The sequence below is a fragment of the Spermophilus citellus genome (assembly GCF_964194105.1).
Source record: "Spermophilus citellus genome assembly, chromosome: 9".
Taxonomy (NCBI): domain Eukaryota; kingdom Metazoa; phylum Chordata; class Mammalia; order Rodentia; family Sciuridae; genus Spermophilus; species Spermophilus citellus.
Window position 1 is genome coordinate 123,780,026 of NC_138191.1, and position 19,588 is coordinate 123,799,613.

Below are 19,588 nucleotides of genomic sequence, written 5' to 3' on the forward strand. Positions count from 1 at the left end.
AATTCCGTGGGATTCGGAAAGGACTCTAGAATCCCAGAGCTGTGGGTCTCGATTCTTTCTAGGCCCTTCTCTGTCCCCTGCCCCTCCTCTCCCTCCAGTCCATCTGCACTGCCTCACCTCCTGTCCCTGGCCACAGGTGAGGCTGCAGAACACTTCTCAGGACCCACCAGAGGCTTGATGGAATCCAGCACACTCGCCTGGCCACAGCCCGAGTCCCCTGGAGACAGAGACCTTCAGCCACCGCAGTTGTCCCCTCTCCTGTTTCTTGCACTGTGCAAGAAGGCAACTGACCCCCCACCGGGCCTGCGTCCCCACTTGCAAACACGAGGCTGGGACCCCGTGGTCTCCCAGGGCCCTGCAGAGAAGCAGCTCCAGACCCCTCCAGGCCTGAGTTTCCTCATCTGCAAGATGCCCATGGGCACCCCTCCTGGGCTTGCCAGGCCGGGCAGTTCTAGGGGGACCAAATGGGTCCTCCTCCTGCTCTGAGCAGCACAGATGATTCCTAAGCCGTGCTGTCGAAGGTGGAAGGCATTATGCGATTTCTTTTTCTCTCCAGCGCCGACACCTTCCTCCATTCCATTTCGCTGAGACTAATACTTAAATTGATTTACATTCCCCGAGGACACAGCGCATGATAGTGAGGCTGGAGAATTCGGGGTGGCCAGGGGATGTCAGCCAGGATGCAAACACCTTGGAGATCAGCCCAAAGTGGAAGATAATCCACTCCCAAGAGCACTAAGGGGCCTGAGGCTGGGGCTTGGGGACATCTCTGCAGGGGCAGGGCCCTTCCCCGACCCACGGCTGCACAGCAGGGCCACTGTGAGCAGCCTGGTGCCAGGTGCTTGGCCAGCTGGTCCACCCTCACCTCTGCTGGACCCTGGGTGGGAACAGTCTCCTCCCTGGGTTCCAGTGCTCTCCCTAGCCTGCTGGGGTTCTGATAAGTCCAGGGACAATGCCAGGAAAACTCCTGATGTCCCAGGTCGGATCAAGCCCCAGGGCTCCATCAGAGGCTGTCTCCCTTGGGTGTGTGACCCCTGCCCAGCTGCGGGCACTCTGCAGATGGCCGTGAACTCTGGCCTGGGATGATCCTCCCCACAGCCTCTCCTCCCCCCACCCGCCTTCTCCCAGACCTGCCACTTCTCCAACCTGCTCCTCTCCTGTCCTCAGCATGGGGACCTGGGAGAGTCTCAGCGGGGCTCTGGGGCTGGCAGCCTGTGATTCTGGGAAGTGCGGGCTCCTCCCCGGAGGGAGGGTTGAGGCCAAGAGCTGGGGCGCACCACCCGGCTCCCAGAGCCTGCTGTGGGCCTTCTCAGAATCCCCACCCCAACCCTGGGGAATTGTCAGCTCAGGCCATAGCACTGAGGGACCCCAGGCCCCTGGCTCCCCAATTCTGTCCTCTTCCCTACTCACCGAGCATCCCCAGCCACTCCCCCCAGCCGGCCCTGCCCTGTCCTGGCTCCTCACCTCTCGACTACTGCAGTGGCCCCTGCTCTCTGCTGGACCCAGCTTCCTGGAGGACGAGGACTTCCTCTATGTGACAGTTTGTGCACATGCACTTCAGAGGGCACCAATGCCATTTGAGGGTCTCCTCGTGATATGTTCATGCACAGATGTCTCGTATGTTCGTGTGTATACATGTGTGGACATGTCTGCCCATGTGAACCGGCCGCATTGCTGCACGTAGGGGACTGTCCTGTGTGGGGTTGTCCATGTGTGTGTCTGTGGCCAGGGTCCATGTGCGTGCGTGCTGCGGGGCCAGGCGGGATTTTGTGTGCTGTCTGCATGTGACAGTGGCTCTGTGGCCTGAGTGTGTACGATGAGCAGCGCTGGCTCTGGAGGTCTGTCCAGCCTGGACCAGAACCCAGCTCCAGCCCCCAGATATCAGTTCCACAGCCCTCCGACAGTGCCAGGTCCTGTGTCCCCTGGGCAGTGCTGTGCAGCACAGGGGACGGGGCCAGGGAAGCAGGACCCGCTGGCACTGTGGGCTGGACCTGGACTGTCTAGTGGGGCTGAGGGGTGGGGGAGCCCTGGCTGCCCCCCCTCAGCTCTCCTTGTCCCTCCTCCCACCAGAAATCACCTCCTGGATCCTTTTGGTCACACTCATACACCCCCACCTCCTAACTCGCCCCTACCCTCTTCCTCCAGGCCCCCGAGTGACAGGGCCACCCTGGCTTTGACCCAGAGAGACCCTGCCTCAGTCTCTCTGCCCCCAGCCCTCGATCCATGGTCCTTACAAGGTGGCTCCTCCTGAGGCTGCCTCTCCTGCTGCTGCAGCCACTGCTGTCCCCTCTCCCCACTCGCCAGCCCTTGCCCTGCTCCCAAGGCTCATTTGCAGTCCCTTATTCCTGCGTCCCCAGCGCCCCAACCTGTTCTCTGGTCCTTCTCAGTTCGTGATCCCCAGATTCCGATGACATTTGCAGCCCCTTTTCCTTCAGCCCTCTGAACCTTGACCCCCATTCCTGTCCCTCTGTCCCCTAGTGCTTGCCACTCTGTTCTGTCCTCTGTCCCCAGCCCCAGCCCCCTCTGTCCCCTCTCTCCTCATACCCTTTTCTGCTTTCTGTCCCATCCTGCACCTTGTCCCCAAGTCCCATCCTCAGTTCTCTGTCCCCAGATCTGCATCCCTCAATCCTGTCCCAGCGCCTGGTTCCTCGGTCCAGCCCCCGGTCTTATCCCTCGGTCCCCGACCCCTGTGCCTTGGTCCCCGTCCTCAAGCCCGCGGGTCCCATCCCCACCGCCCTGTTCCTCCGCCCCAGTCTCTGCCCCCTACCCCTGCCCGCCTGGCCGAGGGCTCCAGCGCTCGGAGCTCAGGGTCGCGGCCAAGGAAGTTGAGCTGCAGGCAGCGCGCGCCGCGCCCCCGCCCCCGCCCCGCCGCCGCCGCTCACCTTCGCCGCGCGCCGCGGACACGCAGGTGGCCGCCGCCGCCGCGGCCGTGACGACCCAGAGCGCGGGGGGCAGGCGGCCCCGGGCGGGGGCCATGGCGGGCGGCGCCGCGCACCCTCGGGCTCGGCGGCGGCGGCGCGCTCCTCGTCCCGCACCGGCCCCGGCGCCCGGCGCACACCCGGCTCAGCCGCACGCGGGCACCCGCGCCCGCCGCCGCCGCCGCCGCCCCGGGCGGGGGCCGGCCCGTCACGGCGCCGAGCCAATCAGCACCGAGGCGGGGGGGACGCGGGGCCCCGCGGACACCGGCCCGGCCCCGCCGCCGCACGTGCGCACGCTCGCACCTTCGCGCGCCCCCGCGCCCGCCGGCCCCACGTGGACCGAGCAGACAGGACACCCGCGACAGCGGGCCCACAGACCCGGGGGATGGCCCCTGAGGACATCCGCCAGCACTCCCCTCCCACGCACGAGCCTCAGACACTCCGAGTGCCTGGCGAGGTGACAGCAGGCACACGCTAGTTCAGGGGCAGAGGCGCAGAGGCTTGGGCCAGAGAGAAAGTCCAAGGCACTTTTAGTTTAAAAGAAAAAAAAATCCTCCCGCCCCAACCAAAGGACTAGACAGTGGCCCCCCTGGTTTATGGAGGCCTGAGTGGGTGGTGGCCTAAGGCACCAGACAGACAAGCTCTTAAATCCTGTCTGTGTGACCTTGGGCAAATTTCTTAACCTCTCTGAGCCTCAACTTCCAGGTGTGTAAAGCTGGAATAATTGTGCCCAGTCCTGGGGCAGTTTTGAGAATTAAATTAAAAGGTTCCCCTGAGCCCCTGGCGCACTGCCAGGCACCTAGCCAAGTGCCCAGCAATGGCAGCTGCTCTCTAGTGCTGGGACCTTCCACACCTCCAGTTCCCTCCCAGGAGCAGGGGTCTCATCCTGGACAGGCTTTGTGGTGGAGTGGGGGTGGGGCAGGGAGATAGGGCTCCCCTCTGGGCTGGACTTTCCATCCCCAAGTCCCCATGCAGCCAGAGGACCAAGCAGTCCAATCAGCAGGGAGCAGAGCTGCAGCCTCCAGCTTATGGCTTCAGCAGACTGGCACAGCCATTGTTCAGCCCTCTGCCATCACTCCCAGCTCCTGTGGTCGTCACCTGGGAAGATTTGGGGTCCGTGACTGGAGGTCCCAAGAATGATAAAGACCATTTGGGGAGCATGTGCCGGGTGCCAGACGTCTTAGGAGCTTTATGCACTTGTCTAGCTTAAACCTCAGCCTGCCTGCAGGGAGGGGCCGCTAAGGACACCGACACTGAGAAAGGCTGTCACTCACACGCTGAAGGTCACACAGTGGGCCAGGTGCTGGCGAGCTGTCAGCCCAGGTCCACTGACTCCAAAGCCCGTGGCTTCCCTCTCCGTCCGTCTTTCTTCCCACGGAAACCAGGAAGGCAGCTCCGTTCCAGAGCCTCTTCCTAGCAGCTCAGACCAACCGCCTCCAAAATGCAGTGAGCCTCCTGTCACCAGAGGCATCCAAGCAGATGCCAGCCAGAGGTTGTTCACAGATGCTGTGACGGGGGCAGAGGGGCACAGGAGCTGATTCTACTAGATCCAGAGTGACACATTCAAATGCCCACGTGAAACAGGTGGGGGTCCTCCTGCAGCCGGCAGGGAGTGTCCCAGCTTCAGCCGACACTGCCCGTGGCCCGTGAGCCCACCGTGAGCCCAGTTTTCTGCATCTTCAGAGCAGTCGTGAATCTAGAGCTTTATGGGGCGTCTCCTGACTTTTAAACTTAATAGCTAATGCAGACTGGCTTGCTTTCTTTCTTTCTGTTTTTCAGTATGGAGGGGCAGAACCCCGGGGCAGGGTGGGGCTCTACCACCCAGCGATCTCCCCAGCCCTTTTTAAAATTTTATTTTGAGACAGGGTCTGGCTAAGTTGCCCAGGTTGGCCTTGAACTTGTGATCCTCCTGCCTCTGCCTCCTGAGAAGCTGAGGTTACAGGTGTGCGCACTGGCCCGGGCCTAATGGGGGCACCAGGCTGCGTGGAGCAGTGGAAGGAGTGGCCTCAGCCCATTGGCCCCCAGGCTGCGCTTCAAGACTCCTCAAATGAGAGAGGCCATGGCTGAGAAGTCACTCCTGGAGCATCAGGAAAAACTCAGACAGTGTGAAGGTCACGGTCATACGTGCCTGTAGGTGTCCCCTACCCCAGCCACAGGGAGAAGCCAGTGAATGCAGATCCTATAGAAATGGTGTGGCCCTTCCCCTCCTCCTCTCAGGACCGAGAGCCTGGGCAGGGCCAGGACTGAGGGGCGGGAAACCCTGAGAGGGGCCGGAGTGGGATTTGAGATAAACTCTGCCCCGCCCACTGGATTCTGAGCAGGGAGGCAGAGTGCACAGCAAGGGGCTGGCTGGGTCTTCCTGCTGCACATGAGGTGCCCTGGGAATATTTGTTGAGTGACTAAGTGACCCATGAACAGACATCCCAGAGGCCCCCAACCCACTGACCAGGGACGCGGGGCTGGTGTTGCTGGAGCCCTTCCTGGGTCTCTGGATGGCTCTTTGTTTAGGTTGCCCTCGGGTGCGCTGTCATATCCACTGCTGGGTTCCTCCAGGACCCTCTGAGGCATGAACCCGAAGCAGCTCATGGAGCAGCCAAGTTGGGCTGGGGGTGGGCAGGGCTGGACGTGGCCTCTCAGGGCAGCCACCAAGCCAGTCCTGTGCCTGCTCCCAGGCCCTCCTACACCCACCGTTTCTCTCTCGGGTGGGGACAGGAGTGTCCAACTATTGTGGAACCTCCAAAAACCGGTCTTCTCCCTTCACCTTTCTGAGCTTCTGTTTCCCCAGCTAGGAGCCAAGGTCCGTGTCACGGGGGTGCGGTGAGGTGTGAGCGGGTGTGCAGGTGGGGACTGAGATTGGGGGGCGCCGCTGTTTTAAAGGAAGAGCTGGAGCTGAGAGGCTTTGGAACCCCAGGGGCAGCAGTTTAGGCACAAGTAAGAGAAGATGCGAATGATGGGGTCACCATTAAGTCCCTGCCCATCCCAGAGCCACCCTGGCTACTGCCGTGAACATCTGGGTGCCCTAAGCTGCTTACTCAGAGCAGGACCTAGGCCCCCACCAAGAACCCCTAGCAGACATCTCCATCCTGGCACCATGCTCCCTGCGCTCAGCGGGCAGGAGGGGCGCAGGCCACTGGCACGGAAATCTCTCCTCCCCTCTGGCTGGAGGACAGAGCCAGCAGGGGAGAGCTCTCTGGAAGAACCTGGATTCCTAACATAGGGCCCAGGGGGCCCAGTGGGTTTGCCCCTCAGGGCCTCGGTTTGCCCATTGATAACAGCCTGCAGTGGGCATGGGACCAGGGGTGGCTGCTGGGTCCCGGGTAACAGAGGTGCCCTTGCAAAGCTGCCGGCCAGAGGAGAGGCAGCCAGGGAAGTGGCCTATGTCCCACAGAGACTTCCACCCAGCCGTGATGCATGTGTGCAAACTTTGTCCTCCACCCCGACGTCCAGGTGGAGGTCCAAGACAGAAATACAGCCTGTGAGCCAGCGCAGCAGTGCAGGACTGTAATCCCAGGAACTCGGGAGGCTGAGCCAGGAGGATTGCAAGTTCAAGACCAGCCTCAGCCACTTAGACACTGTCTCAAAATTTTTAAATAAATAAATAAATAAATAAAATGGATTGTGTGCATGAGGCCCTGCAACTTCCAGTATTGCAAAAAAGAAAAGAGAAAGAGAGAGAGAGAGAAAGAAAAAGAAATACAGTGTGTGCCACATATGTAATTTTGAATTTTTCCAGTATCTCATTAAAAATTAAATGTAAGAATGTATTTATTGACTGAATGAATGCTGCCTGGCACGAAGTATTAATTAATCAATCAATTAATTAATTTTTTAAAATGAGCATTTTTTTAATGTCTTAGGACAAGGCTACAACATATTTCTTTTTTTTAAAAGAAAGAGTGGGGGGAGAGAGAGAGAGAGAGAGAGAGAGAGAGAGAGAGAGAGAGAGAATTTTTTAATATTTATTTTTTAGTTCTCGGCGGACACAACATCTTTGTTGGTATGTGGTGCTGAGGATCGAACCCGGGCGGCACGGATGCCAGGCGAGCAAGCTACCGCTTGAGCCACATCCCCAGCCCAAGTATTAATTTATTAATCACTTATTTGGCAATCATGTAGTGAGCCTGTGACACCGGGACAGGTGCTGACCTAAGCTGGGGGACCACACACACACACCTGGTCACTTACATAAGCACCAAAACTGTAAAATAAAATTTATAATTTAGGAAAAAAAAACCTTTCTTTTTGGACTGGAAATTGAACCGAGGGATGCTCTACCACTAAGCTACACCCCCATCCCTTTTTTATTTTTATTTTGAGACAGGGTCTCACTGAGTTTCAGAGGCTGGCATTGAACTTGGGATCCTCCTGCCTCAGCCTCAGAGTCACTGGGATTACAGGTGTGCGCCACCGTGCCTTCTGTCCAGAATATATCTAAAAAGTCATTTATAAGCATAAAATTCTGAATGTAATTTGGCCCTTTCTCAGTGGCATGAAGTCATCATTATGAACAAAGTGTCGAAGGACCCAGGGATGAGGAGGTGGGAACCCGGCTGCGGGCGGGAGACAGGTGCTGTCAGGGCTGGGGAGGTGGGAGACCTATTTGCCCTGCACCCAATCACCTGGGTGCTCTGCCTTGTCTTTTCCCTCCGGCCGCTGCTTGTGCTGAAGGGAGACAGTTTCTACCTCCTCCTAAATGGCTGTCTCTAATCTGTTGTGGACTTAAAAAAAAAAAGTTCATGCAGGTCGAATGGTATGTAAAGCAGGAGTCCATGGGTTCTAAGTGAGGAACTCGGCCAGGCTAAGAATGAGGTCAGTGTCAGTGGTGGAGGCATCCTGCAGGTCCCTTCTGCCCATTCCTGGCTCTTCTCGGGATATTTGCTCTCAAGATGTTCGCTCTCGGGTTGGGGGTAAGTGAGGTGTTGTCATAAATACATAAGAGGCTTATTAATGGCCGGGCATGCACAGACTAATTGCTTCCTCCTGTTTACACACAATCAATCACTCGCAGCTTTGGAGCCACTGGCAGAGCGGAGCAGGAAGATGCCCGGGTGGGGACGGGCCCGGGCGGCTCTATCCTTCAAGTTCAAGGCTGCCCTGTCCTAAAAAACAAAGCCAAACCATCCACCCCTCCTTCCCCTGGCCGGCCGCCCTCTCCCCCTCCTGCTTTCCAGCGGTCAGCTCCCAGGCCGCCTCCTCTCTGCTCACCTGCACCCTCCCCGCGTTCCAAACGCCACCAGCAGCACTTCCTCTCTGCTGGGTGCACCTGGACCTCCCAGCCCTGTGGGTCACACCATCAGAAAATGTGTGGAGCGCCCGCCCTCAGCCCCGTCCCCGCCACACTGGCTGGCTGAGCCCCCACCGCCTCGCGCAGGGCGGCTGTGGTGGCACTTTAAGGCCTACATCCCTTCACCCTGCCAATATCGGTGCCCTTCTGGAGGCTGAGGCTGCTCTGTGGGTAAAGACCCACATGGTCCCCAAGCCCGAGGTCCTGTCCAGATGGCCTGGACACTCCCTTGCTGCCCTTCTTTGCTGGCCGCGCCCTCGTCCGCCTCCTGCCCGGCTCATCCTTCGGCTCAGCTCAGGACCCGACTCCTGGGGAGGCTGCCCCGGCCGCAGTCAGCTCGATCACAAGCCCTGGTCCAGCTGCTCGACACCTGGCTCTGTTTGGAACCCTACCTACCCTTGTGTGTGACTCGAGTCACACTTCCCTCCTGCAAGAGTGAGCCCCAACATCTGTAAGTGCCTAGGGCCAGGGTTCGGGTTTGGCTTGCTTCCGAGGCCTGGCGCGGGCAGCGGAGGCCAGGTCCTCTCTACCACGGCTCCTGTGACTTCAGGCAATTCACGCTCCCTCTCTGGGGTGCCACTCCGCCTGGGGGGTGCCTCTGAGGCCTTTCTACATCTAAGGATAACATGACAGATATTCACCGTTCTTATTAATCTTAATAACAGTCCTTTGAAGTGAGTTCTATTCTTATCTACATTATCTCTATATAAATGAGCGTCACATGGGGGAGGGGGGACGTGACTTGGCCAGGATGTCACAGCTATTAAGTGGCAGGCTCGGATCTGCCTGGCTGCGAAGCCCAAGGAGCACTTAGTCACAAGACCTTGGGGCTAGGGGCACTTGGAGAGCCAAGTCCCGGGCAGGGGCTGAGTCAGCCATGGGAGAGCCGCGAGTCATGTGGCTCACTGTTTGCAGGTCCCCTGGTGGGTTTGCTGACCCCAGCCCCTTAGCCTTCTGTGGGGAGCACGAGGAAGCTCAGGCTCCAAGAGGAGGCCCTGCCAAGTCCAGGGGCCAGACATGGTGCAGAGCAGGGCCCTCCCTGAGCAGAGTCAGGGGACAGGGCAGCTGCTGGGCAGCAGCTGGGGACAGTCCTGAGATTTGTTGGGAGGCAGCAACAAGCTTGTGCTGTGGAATCAGACCCGATTCAAACGCAGGCCCGGCCCTCCCTCTGTGTTGCGTGGCGTTGGGCAACCGGTTCACCTCTCTGTGCCTGTCTTTCCCACCTCTTTTTTGGTTCTGGGAATTGAACTTAGGCGCGCTTGACCACAGAGCCACATCCCCAGCCCATGCCATTTTGGAATATGGTCTCACTGATTTGCTGAGGGCCTCACTCAGTTGCTGAGGCTGGCCTCAAACCTGCAATCCTTCTGCCTCAGCCTCCCAAGTTGCTGGGGTTACAGGTGAGGCCACCAAATCCAGCTACCACTTTAGGCATGGGAAGATCAAAAGGACACCTGGCACAGAGTGGGCCCTTGTGGGCCCCTGCCCACCTCTCCCTGTCAGCCCTAAGACTTTCCTCAGGGAGCAGGAGGGAGCAGGCCACGGTCATTATCAGAAAGAGGAGCATCAGTCCCCCTGATATTAAAAAAAAACCCAACTTATCATCTTTCTGCCTCGATAGGTGAGCCCAGCGGCGTCTGGATGGAGGGGACAGCCCTCTGTGTCTGTGGGTGATTTCAAGAGATGGAGAGTGAGAGCAGGGAGGGGAGAGAGACAGAGAGAGAACCGAGTGTGAGAGAGAGAAAAGGAAACTTAGGGAGACAGAGACCTGGTGAGGGCTGCGAGTCCGCAGGTGAGCACCTGGTGACAGTGACTTGTGGTGTGGGCGTGTGGGAGGGTGGGCTGACCGCATCCTGGATCAGGGGAATGGTGTAGAGGCACTGGGCAGCACCCCAGCTGACCCACGGGAACGCCCCGCAGCTCGGGCCCGACTCCCCTCCTTAGGGCTGTCAGGCAGGGGGTAGGGGACAGAGCCAGGGTGTGGCCAGCACCAAGTCCTCCCCACCTGTACCCAGAGCCACCGTCCGGACCACCACCATCCCTGCTGCCCCCACAGGAAGCCCTGTGTGGGGCCCTGTGCTGGGTGACAGGCCACCTGCCCTTGTCGCTCTCTAGTCTGGGTACAGAGACTAGATGGACACGCTCCTGAAGGGTCCAGAGGGTGGAAGCTAAACAGCATGGGAAGGGGCAGTGTGGGGAGAAGGCAGAGACTGCTGGGCCCAGAGAGGGACGGTGACATCTCTAAGGTTGCACAGCCAGCAGCAAATCTGAAACCAGCACCCAATCTCCTGGCTCAATTAGTCCAGAGGGAGGCCAGGCTGTGTCAGCCTTGGGGACAGGAGGGACAGGTCTGTGATGGAGGAGCAGGACTGTGGAAATAGGCAGCCAGAGGGTTGTCGTTGGCCCTGGGCCCGAGATGGACTGGTGCTTGCAGCGCCCCCGCCAGGCTGCGGTGGTATCTAGGCAAATATAATGGGCTTCTGGTGGCTCAGAGGGGGACAGCAAGGTGTCCAAGGTCACTCAGCCAGGAAGTGGGCAAGATGGGATTTGAAGCCTAGGACACCTGGCTGGACAATGTGGGACCCCGCGGCCAGGAGGCCTCCTGGGGTGACTTCTTGGGAGGGAGACACAATGTAACTTAGAATCTGTGAGCCATTAGGGGCTCAGGGGTCACCTGGAAGGAGACCTGGAGAGTCCAGTGTAATTGCAATTTGTCCCAAATGCAGATTTCTTCCCTGGGAGGCCCTCTCCTGTCCCCCTGCAGAGCCCAGGCTGCTGGGGGCTCAGCAGGTCGCCTGCTCCGGGCCACCCTCCCTGGCTAAAGCTGGGGCTAGGGGCTGGGGTGGGGCTGGAGGCCAGCGTCCCTGGTGACAGGGCAGCTGGGGGGATGGCTCTGTGGTGACAGGTCTGTCAGGCTCATCTCCACAAGGATGCCTCTGGGGCTGCTGGTGACAGCCCCCCCCTCAGGCTGTGGGGGTGCTGAGGTGGGGACAGCCTGGCCTCCCCCGGGGGCAGGGCTCAGCCTCTGGATGCCTCCTCCTGGGATCCCTCGCCCCACCTCCAGGCTGTCCTAGCCCAGGCTCATCTGGCACGCCCTCCACCTCCCCCGCCCCCCAGAGGCTCCGGGACCCACCTGCACTCAGTCCCACTGCCCCCCCCCCAAGTCAGGGCGACCTTGCCTGTCACTGGCAGCCACTGTCTGGGAGAAGGCCTGCTTGCCTGGAGGCCAGGGTTGGGGGCCCAGTGCCCTGAGCCTGTACCCCTGGGCCATCGCGGTGGCACGGTGACACGTGTTTTCAGAGTCCTCCTTGGCACTGGCCACAGCAAGGCCATCTGGCCTGCGGCGCCAAACTCACCTCACGATGGCCCCTTAATCTTGGAGGGTGCAGGTCCCGGGGGCGGGGATCCTACCTCACAGCGCTGTCACCCCGGCATCCCAGGGGCTGGCCCTCTTGTCAGACTTGGCCTGGGAGCAGCTCCCCAGCAGCCCCCAGGACCCCCAGAATCTGTGGCTTCCTGGCGAGGTCCCAGGTAGCCAGGAATCCACAGCCCCTCTGGCTGCCCGGGCCTCTTCCTGGACCCCTGGGCTTGCCCCTAAAGTTTCTGACCTCGCCCGCTGTGACCTCATGGCTTGGATCTGGCCTCCTGCTCCTCCTGGATCCCCAGCCTTCGTCCAGGAGCTCAGGGGCTCTGCTGCAGCTGCTGCCTGGGTCTGGGCCCCCAAGCCGCCAGGGCCTGGCGCTCTGCCTGCCGTCCCTGCCCGGCCTGTGATCCCCCTCCTCCCAGCTCTGAGTGGCGGGCCATGATGAAGTCGTCTGGGAAGGAGGAAGCTAAAGACGCAAACACACCCGTGAAATCCCGGTGACAGCCGTGACCGCTGTGGCTCCCGCCATTAAACACGGAGCTTTAACGGCCCTGAAATACACCTGGGGCACTTGTCGCCACTCCCGCTTGACAGGCGCGCACGGGGGACGCACACACGGGGTGGGGGGCTGGGCACAGGCTCCTGGGCCATCTGCATCCCTGGTGGCACCCCCCCTTCCCAGGACACACCTTGACTGATGCAACCCATCATCCCAGCACCTTGCAAGAGGGGCTTGGTGAGGGTCAGACTCTATTTAATGTCCCATCTCCTTTGTCCCTTAGCCCAGCCTTGGGCCTTGCAACACAGTGCCCGCCAGCAGCTGAGGGGGGCAGAGTCATGTCTGAGCACCTTCCAGTGAGTGGCCATCGAGGAAGACGGCCTTGGAGTTGGTCAGAGTCCCATGAAAGCCCCAGATGGGAATCCTGGGGTCTGCTTCTGGCCTTGCCTCCCTCCCCCGCGTGACCAGCACCGCCCGCCTTTGGGCATCCGTTCCCTGTATGAAGAGTCTCCGTCCTGTCCCGGGGCATCCTGTGCCCTTGAAGCAGTGCCTGTGGTCCCCGTGGTCTGGCCAGGCACTCTGGACGCAGGGGCCCGGTGCCATCATTTCTGTCCAATAGCACCAGGCACAAGATGCACAGAGGGGGCTGGGGATGTGGCTCAAGCGGTAGCGCGCTCGCCTGGCATGCGTGCGGCCCGGGTTCGATCCTCAGCACCACATACCAACAAAGATGTTGTGTCCGCCGAAAACTAAAAAATAAATATTAAAAATTCTCTCTCTCTCTTAAAAAAAAAAAAAGATGCACAAGGGCCCTTGGGACGTCCTCCCAGAGTGGACTTTGGGGAAGCAATCAGGACCCTCCTTTTGTGAGGCTCCCCACCACAGTCCCGAGTACACCCTGCCCCCAGCTCTGCTGCGCTTCGCCCTCCACGCCCCTGCCCCTCCCCTGGCCCTGTCCTTGGGCTCAGGTCTCCACAGCCCCGGCTGACCCCAGCCACCTCTGGGTCAGATGCACCCTGGGAGCCGGCCCAGCCCACCTGCACAGACTGGTCCTGGAGCCTGGCCCTGCTGTGGGCGCTGTGTCTTCTCCAGGCAGCTGGAGGGGCCCTGGGGCGTGTTCTCCTGCTCATCAGCTCATCTCTGCACTTGGTGAGAAGGACGGGGAAGGACCCCAGGGCAGCTGGAGGGCGCAGGCTCTGGACAGCTCCTGGGCTTCCCGCCAGCTCCCCCAGGTCTCTGCACCCTCAAGCTCTGGGGCACACGAGGCCCCCCGGTGAGCTGCCTGTCTGGAGGTTCCCCCAACCGTCAGGCTCATTGGGGACGTCCCTCTAAAGTGCAAGCAAAAGCCCCTCTCCCCGCCCCCTTCGGCTGCCTTTCTAAACTCAGGGGCCCTCTCTCGGGGTCCCGGGGCCTCCCCGGCCATCTTTGCATCTCAGTCCAGTCCCTTCCGCCCTGCCCTGTTTCATCTGTAATGAGGACAAGAAGCAGCGTGTCAAGGACTTTTAAATTTCTGGAGAAGAAAACCTGTCTTCCCTCCCTGCCTGGTGTCGCTGCGAGTAAGACCAAACCCCAGGGGATCTTCTGCAGCGGAAAAGGTCAGACGGGTGGGGGGACAGTAACGGTGGGAAGCAGGAGGCAGGGTATGGTGATGGCCCCTGTGGAACTGTCCCCTGAGAAGGGACCAGCGGCAGGTGAGTGTCCTGGAGAGGGACAGGCAGACACCCCAGGGGACACTTAAGTGCAGGCATTTGGCAAAGAGCAGGCTCAGGACAGAATGCCAGGCCTGCGTTTTGGGGACCCCGGTGACGAGTCTGGAGAGGCAGACGGGGCAGATGGCACATGGGGAGGAACTGTGGGCTCCACGAGGCTCATCTACAAAGTGGGGACAATGACGGTGGCCTCCTCATGGGGTGGTTCTAAGGATGTGATGAATCAGTGCAAACGCAGCGGCGAAGGACCTGCTGTGTGGGTGTCCTGTGTGGGTGGCGTCACGCTGGCCTTGGTGGCGGTGGAGCAGGTCAGGGTACGGCCCGTCGCCACGTTCCCACCACACTCCGGGGGAAATTCTCATCCCCGTTTGCAGAGAAGGCCCAAGGGTGACAAGGACAAGGACCTGGGAGCCCACATCTGACCCCAGAACCCCGCTCAGCCCTCGGCCCCCAGCACCTTCCTGTGTTCTTGCTGATCCCCAAAAGTCCATGGTTGGTGACCCCTGGGGAGAAGGACTGCCGAGGGGCCCTGGGACGCTGGCCTGGTGGGGCTGGAGGCTGGCCCCACAAGCCAGTGGAGGGAGCCCCCGATGGTGACCGCGTGGCTGGATGTGGCTCGGGCCTTGGCTGGGGGTGGTGACCCTGCCCAGAGCCTCTGCCCCCGCTCAGTGGCCTCCGACTGTTGGACTTCAGGGATGGCACCTGGAGAGTGTCAGCAGCCTCTAATTTGAATTTCAGGCGCTGGTGTGAGGTTCTGCCGTGACAGCTCCTGGGGATGCTGGATCGCTGTCATGGGGGTGGGGGCTTCTGTCTGCGCCTCTGCCTTCCCAAGGAGGAGGAGCCGCTCCTGGAGGACAGCACAGACAGGGAGAAAGGGCTGTGGCAGGGCGGGGACACAGGAGCAGAGCCGAGGGGGACAGAGAGAGGAGGAGGAGGAGACTGGGAAGGAGAGTCAGAGAATGAGCTGAGGTGGTGGCAGAGAAGGGGGGAGGCAGGGGGAGAGGGCGTGGGGGGAGAAAGCCAAGAGACAGACAGACGGACAGAAGCTGGCAGCCGAGCTAGACTGCTCCTGGACAGAGGGAGGCCTGCGTGAGACAGGTGCAGATGCAGCCTCCAGGGAGACGGGGAAGCTGGGAGAGAGCAGGGCAGGGGGGCCAAGAGTGACCAAGGGGGACAGAGTGGGCCAAAGGACTCACTCAGCCAGTGGCATTTACCCAGGGCCTGCCCAGCACCTGCCCTGGCCCTGAGTCGCTGCAGGAACAGGCCAGGCCAGAGGCAGAGGTCCGTGCAGGGGGCAGGGAGAGAGCTGACTTGGGTCCCCTCTCCGCATGGCCCTTCCACCCTGGCCCAGGCTTTCCTGGGGTGAGGAGTGAGGGCCGCTCTGCACTGGCCTCCCACCCTGCCCCTGCAACTGGGCAAAGAGGAGCTCTAAGGTCCAAATCCACGGTTGGGCATGCGAGGCACTTCACCCTGCACACGCACATGCGTGCACACACACCCCCCCACGGTGGCTGGGAGGGAAGAGAGCCCCTGAGAGGGACCCGAGAGCCAGAAAGGGTGGTTCCTTTCTCTCAGCCTCAATTTCCTCCTCTGTAAGGATCAAGGTATGGATGTCCACGCTCTGCAGGACCCTGGGGGAGGCCGCACCTCTGGGGAGGCCGCAGGATGGTGCAGGGCAAGGGCTCTGAGCTGGGGGACTCCCACCCGCCCCATGGAACCCAAGAGCTGAGAGCTGCTGTCCCTTGGTGCCGCAGTGTCCCTCCCACACTGGGCGGCGGGGAGCCTTCAAGGCCGAGTGGGAGTCCACCAGTCTCCCAGCCCAGCTTGGGTGTCACAAGCCTGGGACTGCCCTCCGTGCTGGCACTGGGCCAGGAGGGGCGGGAGTGGGAGAGAAAGAAGAGCTCCTGGAAGAGCCGCCAGCCCCTGTGGAGGGGACAGAGGACAGCATGGCCCCATCCCAGCAGCCACCAGCCACCGGCTCCCAAGTCTTGAAACGCAGGCGGCCTGTGTTGAGATGACCAGTTACCCGGCCGACATTTTATGCTGATTGTGTGTTCAGCTGAAAATAAGCCTCCTGTATGGGGTTAAGTAAAATACACTATGGGTGTGACCTTGGGCAAGTCACCTCTCCAGGGCTCCCGCGCTGCACTCTTCATGGGGTGGCAGGCCCAGGAGGCTCGTCTGCCTGGCGGGAGGTGGTGGCAGTAGTCTAGTCCCCGGGAAAGGACAGGGTGCAGCGAGCGTGCCGAGGAGGACTCCCAGGAACGGTGGGTGCCCTTCGGCCCGGCTGGCCCTGTCCTCGGGGAGAATCAGGGCAGCATTGTCCCCGGGTTGGGCACAGGTGAGGCTCGGAGAGGCTGAGCTGTGATGGGGACCAGGGTCTGACGACTCGCGAGTGAGGGACACGGCGGGAAGGAGGGCCAAGGCCAGGGAGGCGGGCAGGGTCAGGTCCCGGGGGCCTCCCTGGCTGACCAAGCCGTCGACTCCATCTCGGGCGCTGTGGGGGGCCGGCAGGCCGCGATGTGGTCAGCGCTGTCCAGAGCTGATCCCTCTGACAGTTTGGAGGCCTGTGAGACAGCTGGGGCCCCCTGGGCCTTCGGGCCCCCTCCAGACCTTCGGCCCTTCTCCCCCCTCGTGCTCTGCCTGTCAATGGCCCCAGAAGAGGGAGGGGTCGGCTCTCAGCAGACAGCCCAGGCCACGCGGGAAAGCTGAGCACAGAGCGCCTGCGGGGCCTGAGAGCCTGGGCAAGTGGCTGCCTCTCTGTGCCTCTGTCTCCTCCTACAAAACGAGGGGGAACCCTCTCACCACAGGGGACGAGCCCCGCGTGGACAGGCCAGGACCCACGGCTTCTCTGCGCTCCCCATTCCACACGCGGGTGAAGTAGGCGGTGGGTTGTGCTGACCTCCCACTTTAGAGATGGGGAAGTTGAGGCTGACAGGGAGGTGGCCTGTCCTAGGGTGCTCAGCACCCGAGGGCCACAGCTGGGAACAGGACTCCATTATTTGGGCACCTGGTCGAGAGCATCCATTAAGTTAGGAGATGAAGCTCTCTGGGGGACCCGGGGTGTCTCTGGGGGACCCGGGGTGTCGTCTCTGCGGGTGAGGAGCAAGCTCGAGCTGCACTTCAGGCCTCCTCTCACCTGCTCTGCACCCCACCCGCCCCAAGGGACGCGTCTAGAAGCATGGGATGGGCAGGCTGGGCCGGCAGATCAGCCCCGTGCACTGACCCCTGCTGCGGCCCTGCCTGGCCCACATTCTGGAGCCTTCCTGAGGCCGCGTCCCCTCCCCGGGTCCTGGAGAGGCTCCTGTTGGGAGTCAGACCTCGGCCTGGTCCTCTCGTGCTGTCCTTGGACCGTCCCTGAGCTTGTCCTCAACCCCAGCACCAGGACTGTGGCCAATTGAGTGTGCCCCACCCAGCCACTGCCCTCCTTCCCTGACCTGCCATTCCTCAGGATTGTTCCCCAAGGATCCTTTTAAGACAGTCCCCTGCAGTGAGGTTTAATCACCACAGCGAGGCTGAAGACGGGTGTGCGGTGTGGGCCTCGAGCTCACCAGGGAAAACAAGCGTCTTCACCCCGATCGATAGCCAGTCACCGCCCCTGAGGCTGCGGACCGTGGCCAGGCCACTTGGTCCTGGGTCCCAGGGTGTGCAAACTGCTTCATTCCTTCATCCCCGGTGAACATGGGAAATGGCTGTCAGGGCCCGTTTGTGGTCAGATGGGTGGTCCAGGGCAGGAAGTGGGCATGAAGCCTCCCAGCTCCGAGGAGCACCGGGTGGGCGCACTGACCTCATTCAAAGGCATTAGGTCCAAAGTTATTTTACTGCTAGAGGGACCAGGACCAAGGGAGCTGTGGGGGGCAGAAGCTGGAGGAGGTCACAGAACGGGTCACCAGGGTGCGAGCCTGTGGGGGCAGCGGTGAGGCCGGGTCTTACCATCTGGAATCCTCGGGGCTGGCCCTGGGTCTGACAGAGGTTAGATGCGCAGGACGCGCTGGATGAGCAGACGGATGGGTGGACGGTGGGCAGACGGGTGCCAGGTCTCCTCCCTGTGCGCCTCTGTTCAACAACTGGTCACATCTGTCAGATGACCACATGGTCGTACATAATCTGGGCCCTGATTATCCCCCGGCTTTGTCCGACACTCCTCTCCCCCTTGCCCACTCTGCTCCAGCTGCTTTCCAGGGGAGGAATATGAGGCCACGCATGTTCCTGCCTCAGGACCCTTGCACTGCTGTTCCTCCTCCAGGAGTGTTCTTGAGATGTCCATGTGGCCACTCCCTCAAGCCATTTAGTCAGCGAGGCCCTTCCTGGCTACCCTGTCTGTCGCAGTTTGGATATGGGTTGAGTGAGCCAAGGTTCTGGGTCCCCAGGGTGGCAGTGTTGAGCTGGCAGATACTTTAGGAGATGGGGCCGTCGGGGGGAAGGGAATTGGGCCATGGGGCGCGGTCCTCGGAAGGCATTAATGGAGTTAGTTATGGAGAGAGCAGGCTGCTCTAAAGGGAGGCTTCTGCTTGTGGCCATCCTCTTTCCACTTGTCATGTTGTGACGCAGCCACAGGAGCCCTGACCAGAGGCTGCGCAGGTGAGGCCACCTGGGTTTGGACTCTCTGCCTCCAAAACTGTAGTTCAGTTCATCTCGTTTCTTTGTATCTAGTTTCTTTATGAATACCTGGCCTCAGGTATTCTGTGATAGCAACAGAGAAGGAACCAAAACACTATCAAAACGCGACCTGGCCTGTCACTTCCTACCCGCCCTCCCCCGGTTGACTCTTTTGTCCTGTGCTCCCCTCCCTCTAGCACCCCGTGCACTCAACCCTTGTGAGAACAGGGACTCTCGTCTGTTCTGTTCACTGTGGTGTCCCCAGAGCACCGTCTGGTCATAGTAAGTGCTCAATAAATCCTTGTGCAGTGGGAGAAGTCCAGGAGTTTTGGGGACAGTGAGAGGGCGTGGCAGGGGACGATGCCTGTCTCGGGAAACCTGAGGTGAGGTGTTATCTTTGTGCCTTTCTCTTGTCATGGGGCTGTGGAGGATGGAGACAGAACACAAACACCGCCCGCTCCCTCTTACGCGAGATGCCCGCCCTCTGGGACTCAGAGACGGGCAGTGGCGGGGCAGGGCCTGGCAGGAGGGGCGACTGCTGGCGGGAGGCCTCTCCCGAGGGTGGTGAAGGACACCTTGTGGCCACAGAGTCTCACGTAGAGATGGATTAGTTCTGGGGGTGGTGACAGTCACACAGCAACATGACTGTCCGTAGTGCCACAGAACCACGAACTTAAAAAAGGCTTCGTAAATGTCATGTGTGTCTATTTCACCACAAAAAGTAACAACAACAAACCCCGACCATGAACACAAATGACCGCAGCTCAACTCGGGGTGGCGTGAGGTGCTGAGGGTCAGGCAGGCCCCCACTGGTCATTGGCCAGAGGACAGAGGTGGCGTCTGGTGCGGAGGCCCCTGGGTGGGAGAGGGTGGGCGGGGCTGGCACACACCCTGGGCCCAGGCCGGGAGGCAGGTGGGCTTGGCCCTGGGACCGTGCCCTGGGCAGGGGTGCAGAGTTCCCTGTTGGGGTCCTTGAGCCCTGTGACCTCTCCCACTCCCCGAAAGGCTGTGGGAAGGTTCTGACCAGGCGACAAGGGCAGCCCATGTTGTGAAGGGACCCGAATTTTTAGGCCTCCCTGCCCCAGGGTCACTCGGCCTGCCAGGCTGACCTGGAAGGGCTGAGCTGGAAGCCCCATGCCTGGGCACTGGGCACTGCCTCTTGCACCTGGCGCTGAGGTAGTGACCTCGGGTCAGTGCGAGGGCTTCTGGAAGTCT

General features: G+C 60.8%; 1 protein-coding gene across 1 annotated transcript in view; it reads right to left on the minus strand.

Annotated features, from left to right (window-relative positions):
- Window positions 1–2,976, minus strand: part of EPHA8 (EPH receptor A8) — a gene marked incomplete at both ends in the record, with an annotated part of 28,483 nt that extends 25,507 nt beyond the window's left edge. The window contains one exon of the mRNA XM_081306478.1: window positions 2,883–2,976. Within this exon, the coding sequence (XP_081162604.1) occupies window positions 2,883–2,976 (94 nt within the window). The remainder of the gene's footprint in view (window positions 1–2,882) is intronic.
- Window positions 2,977–19,588: the final 16,612 nt, after the last annotated feature.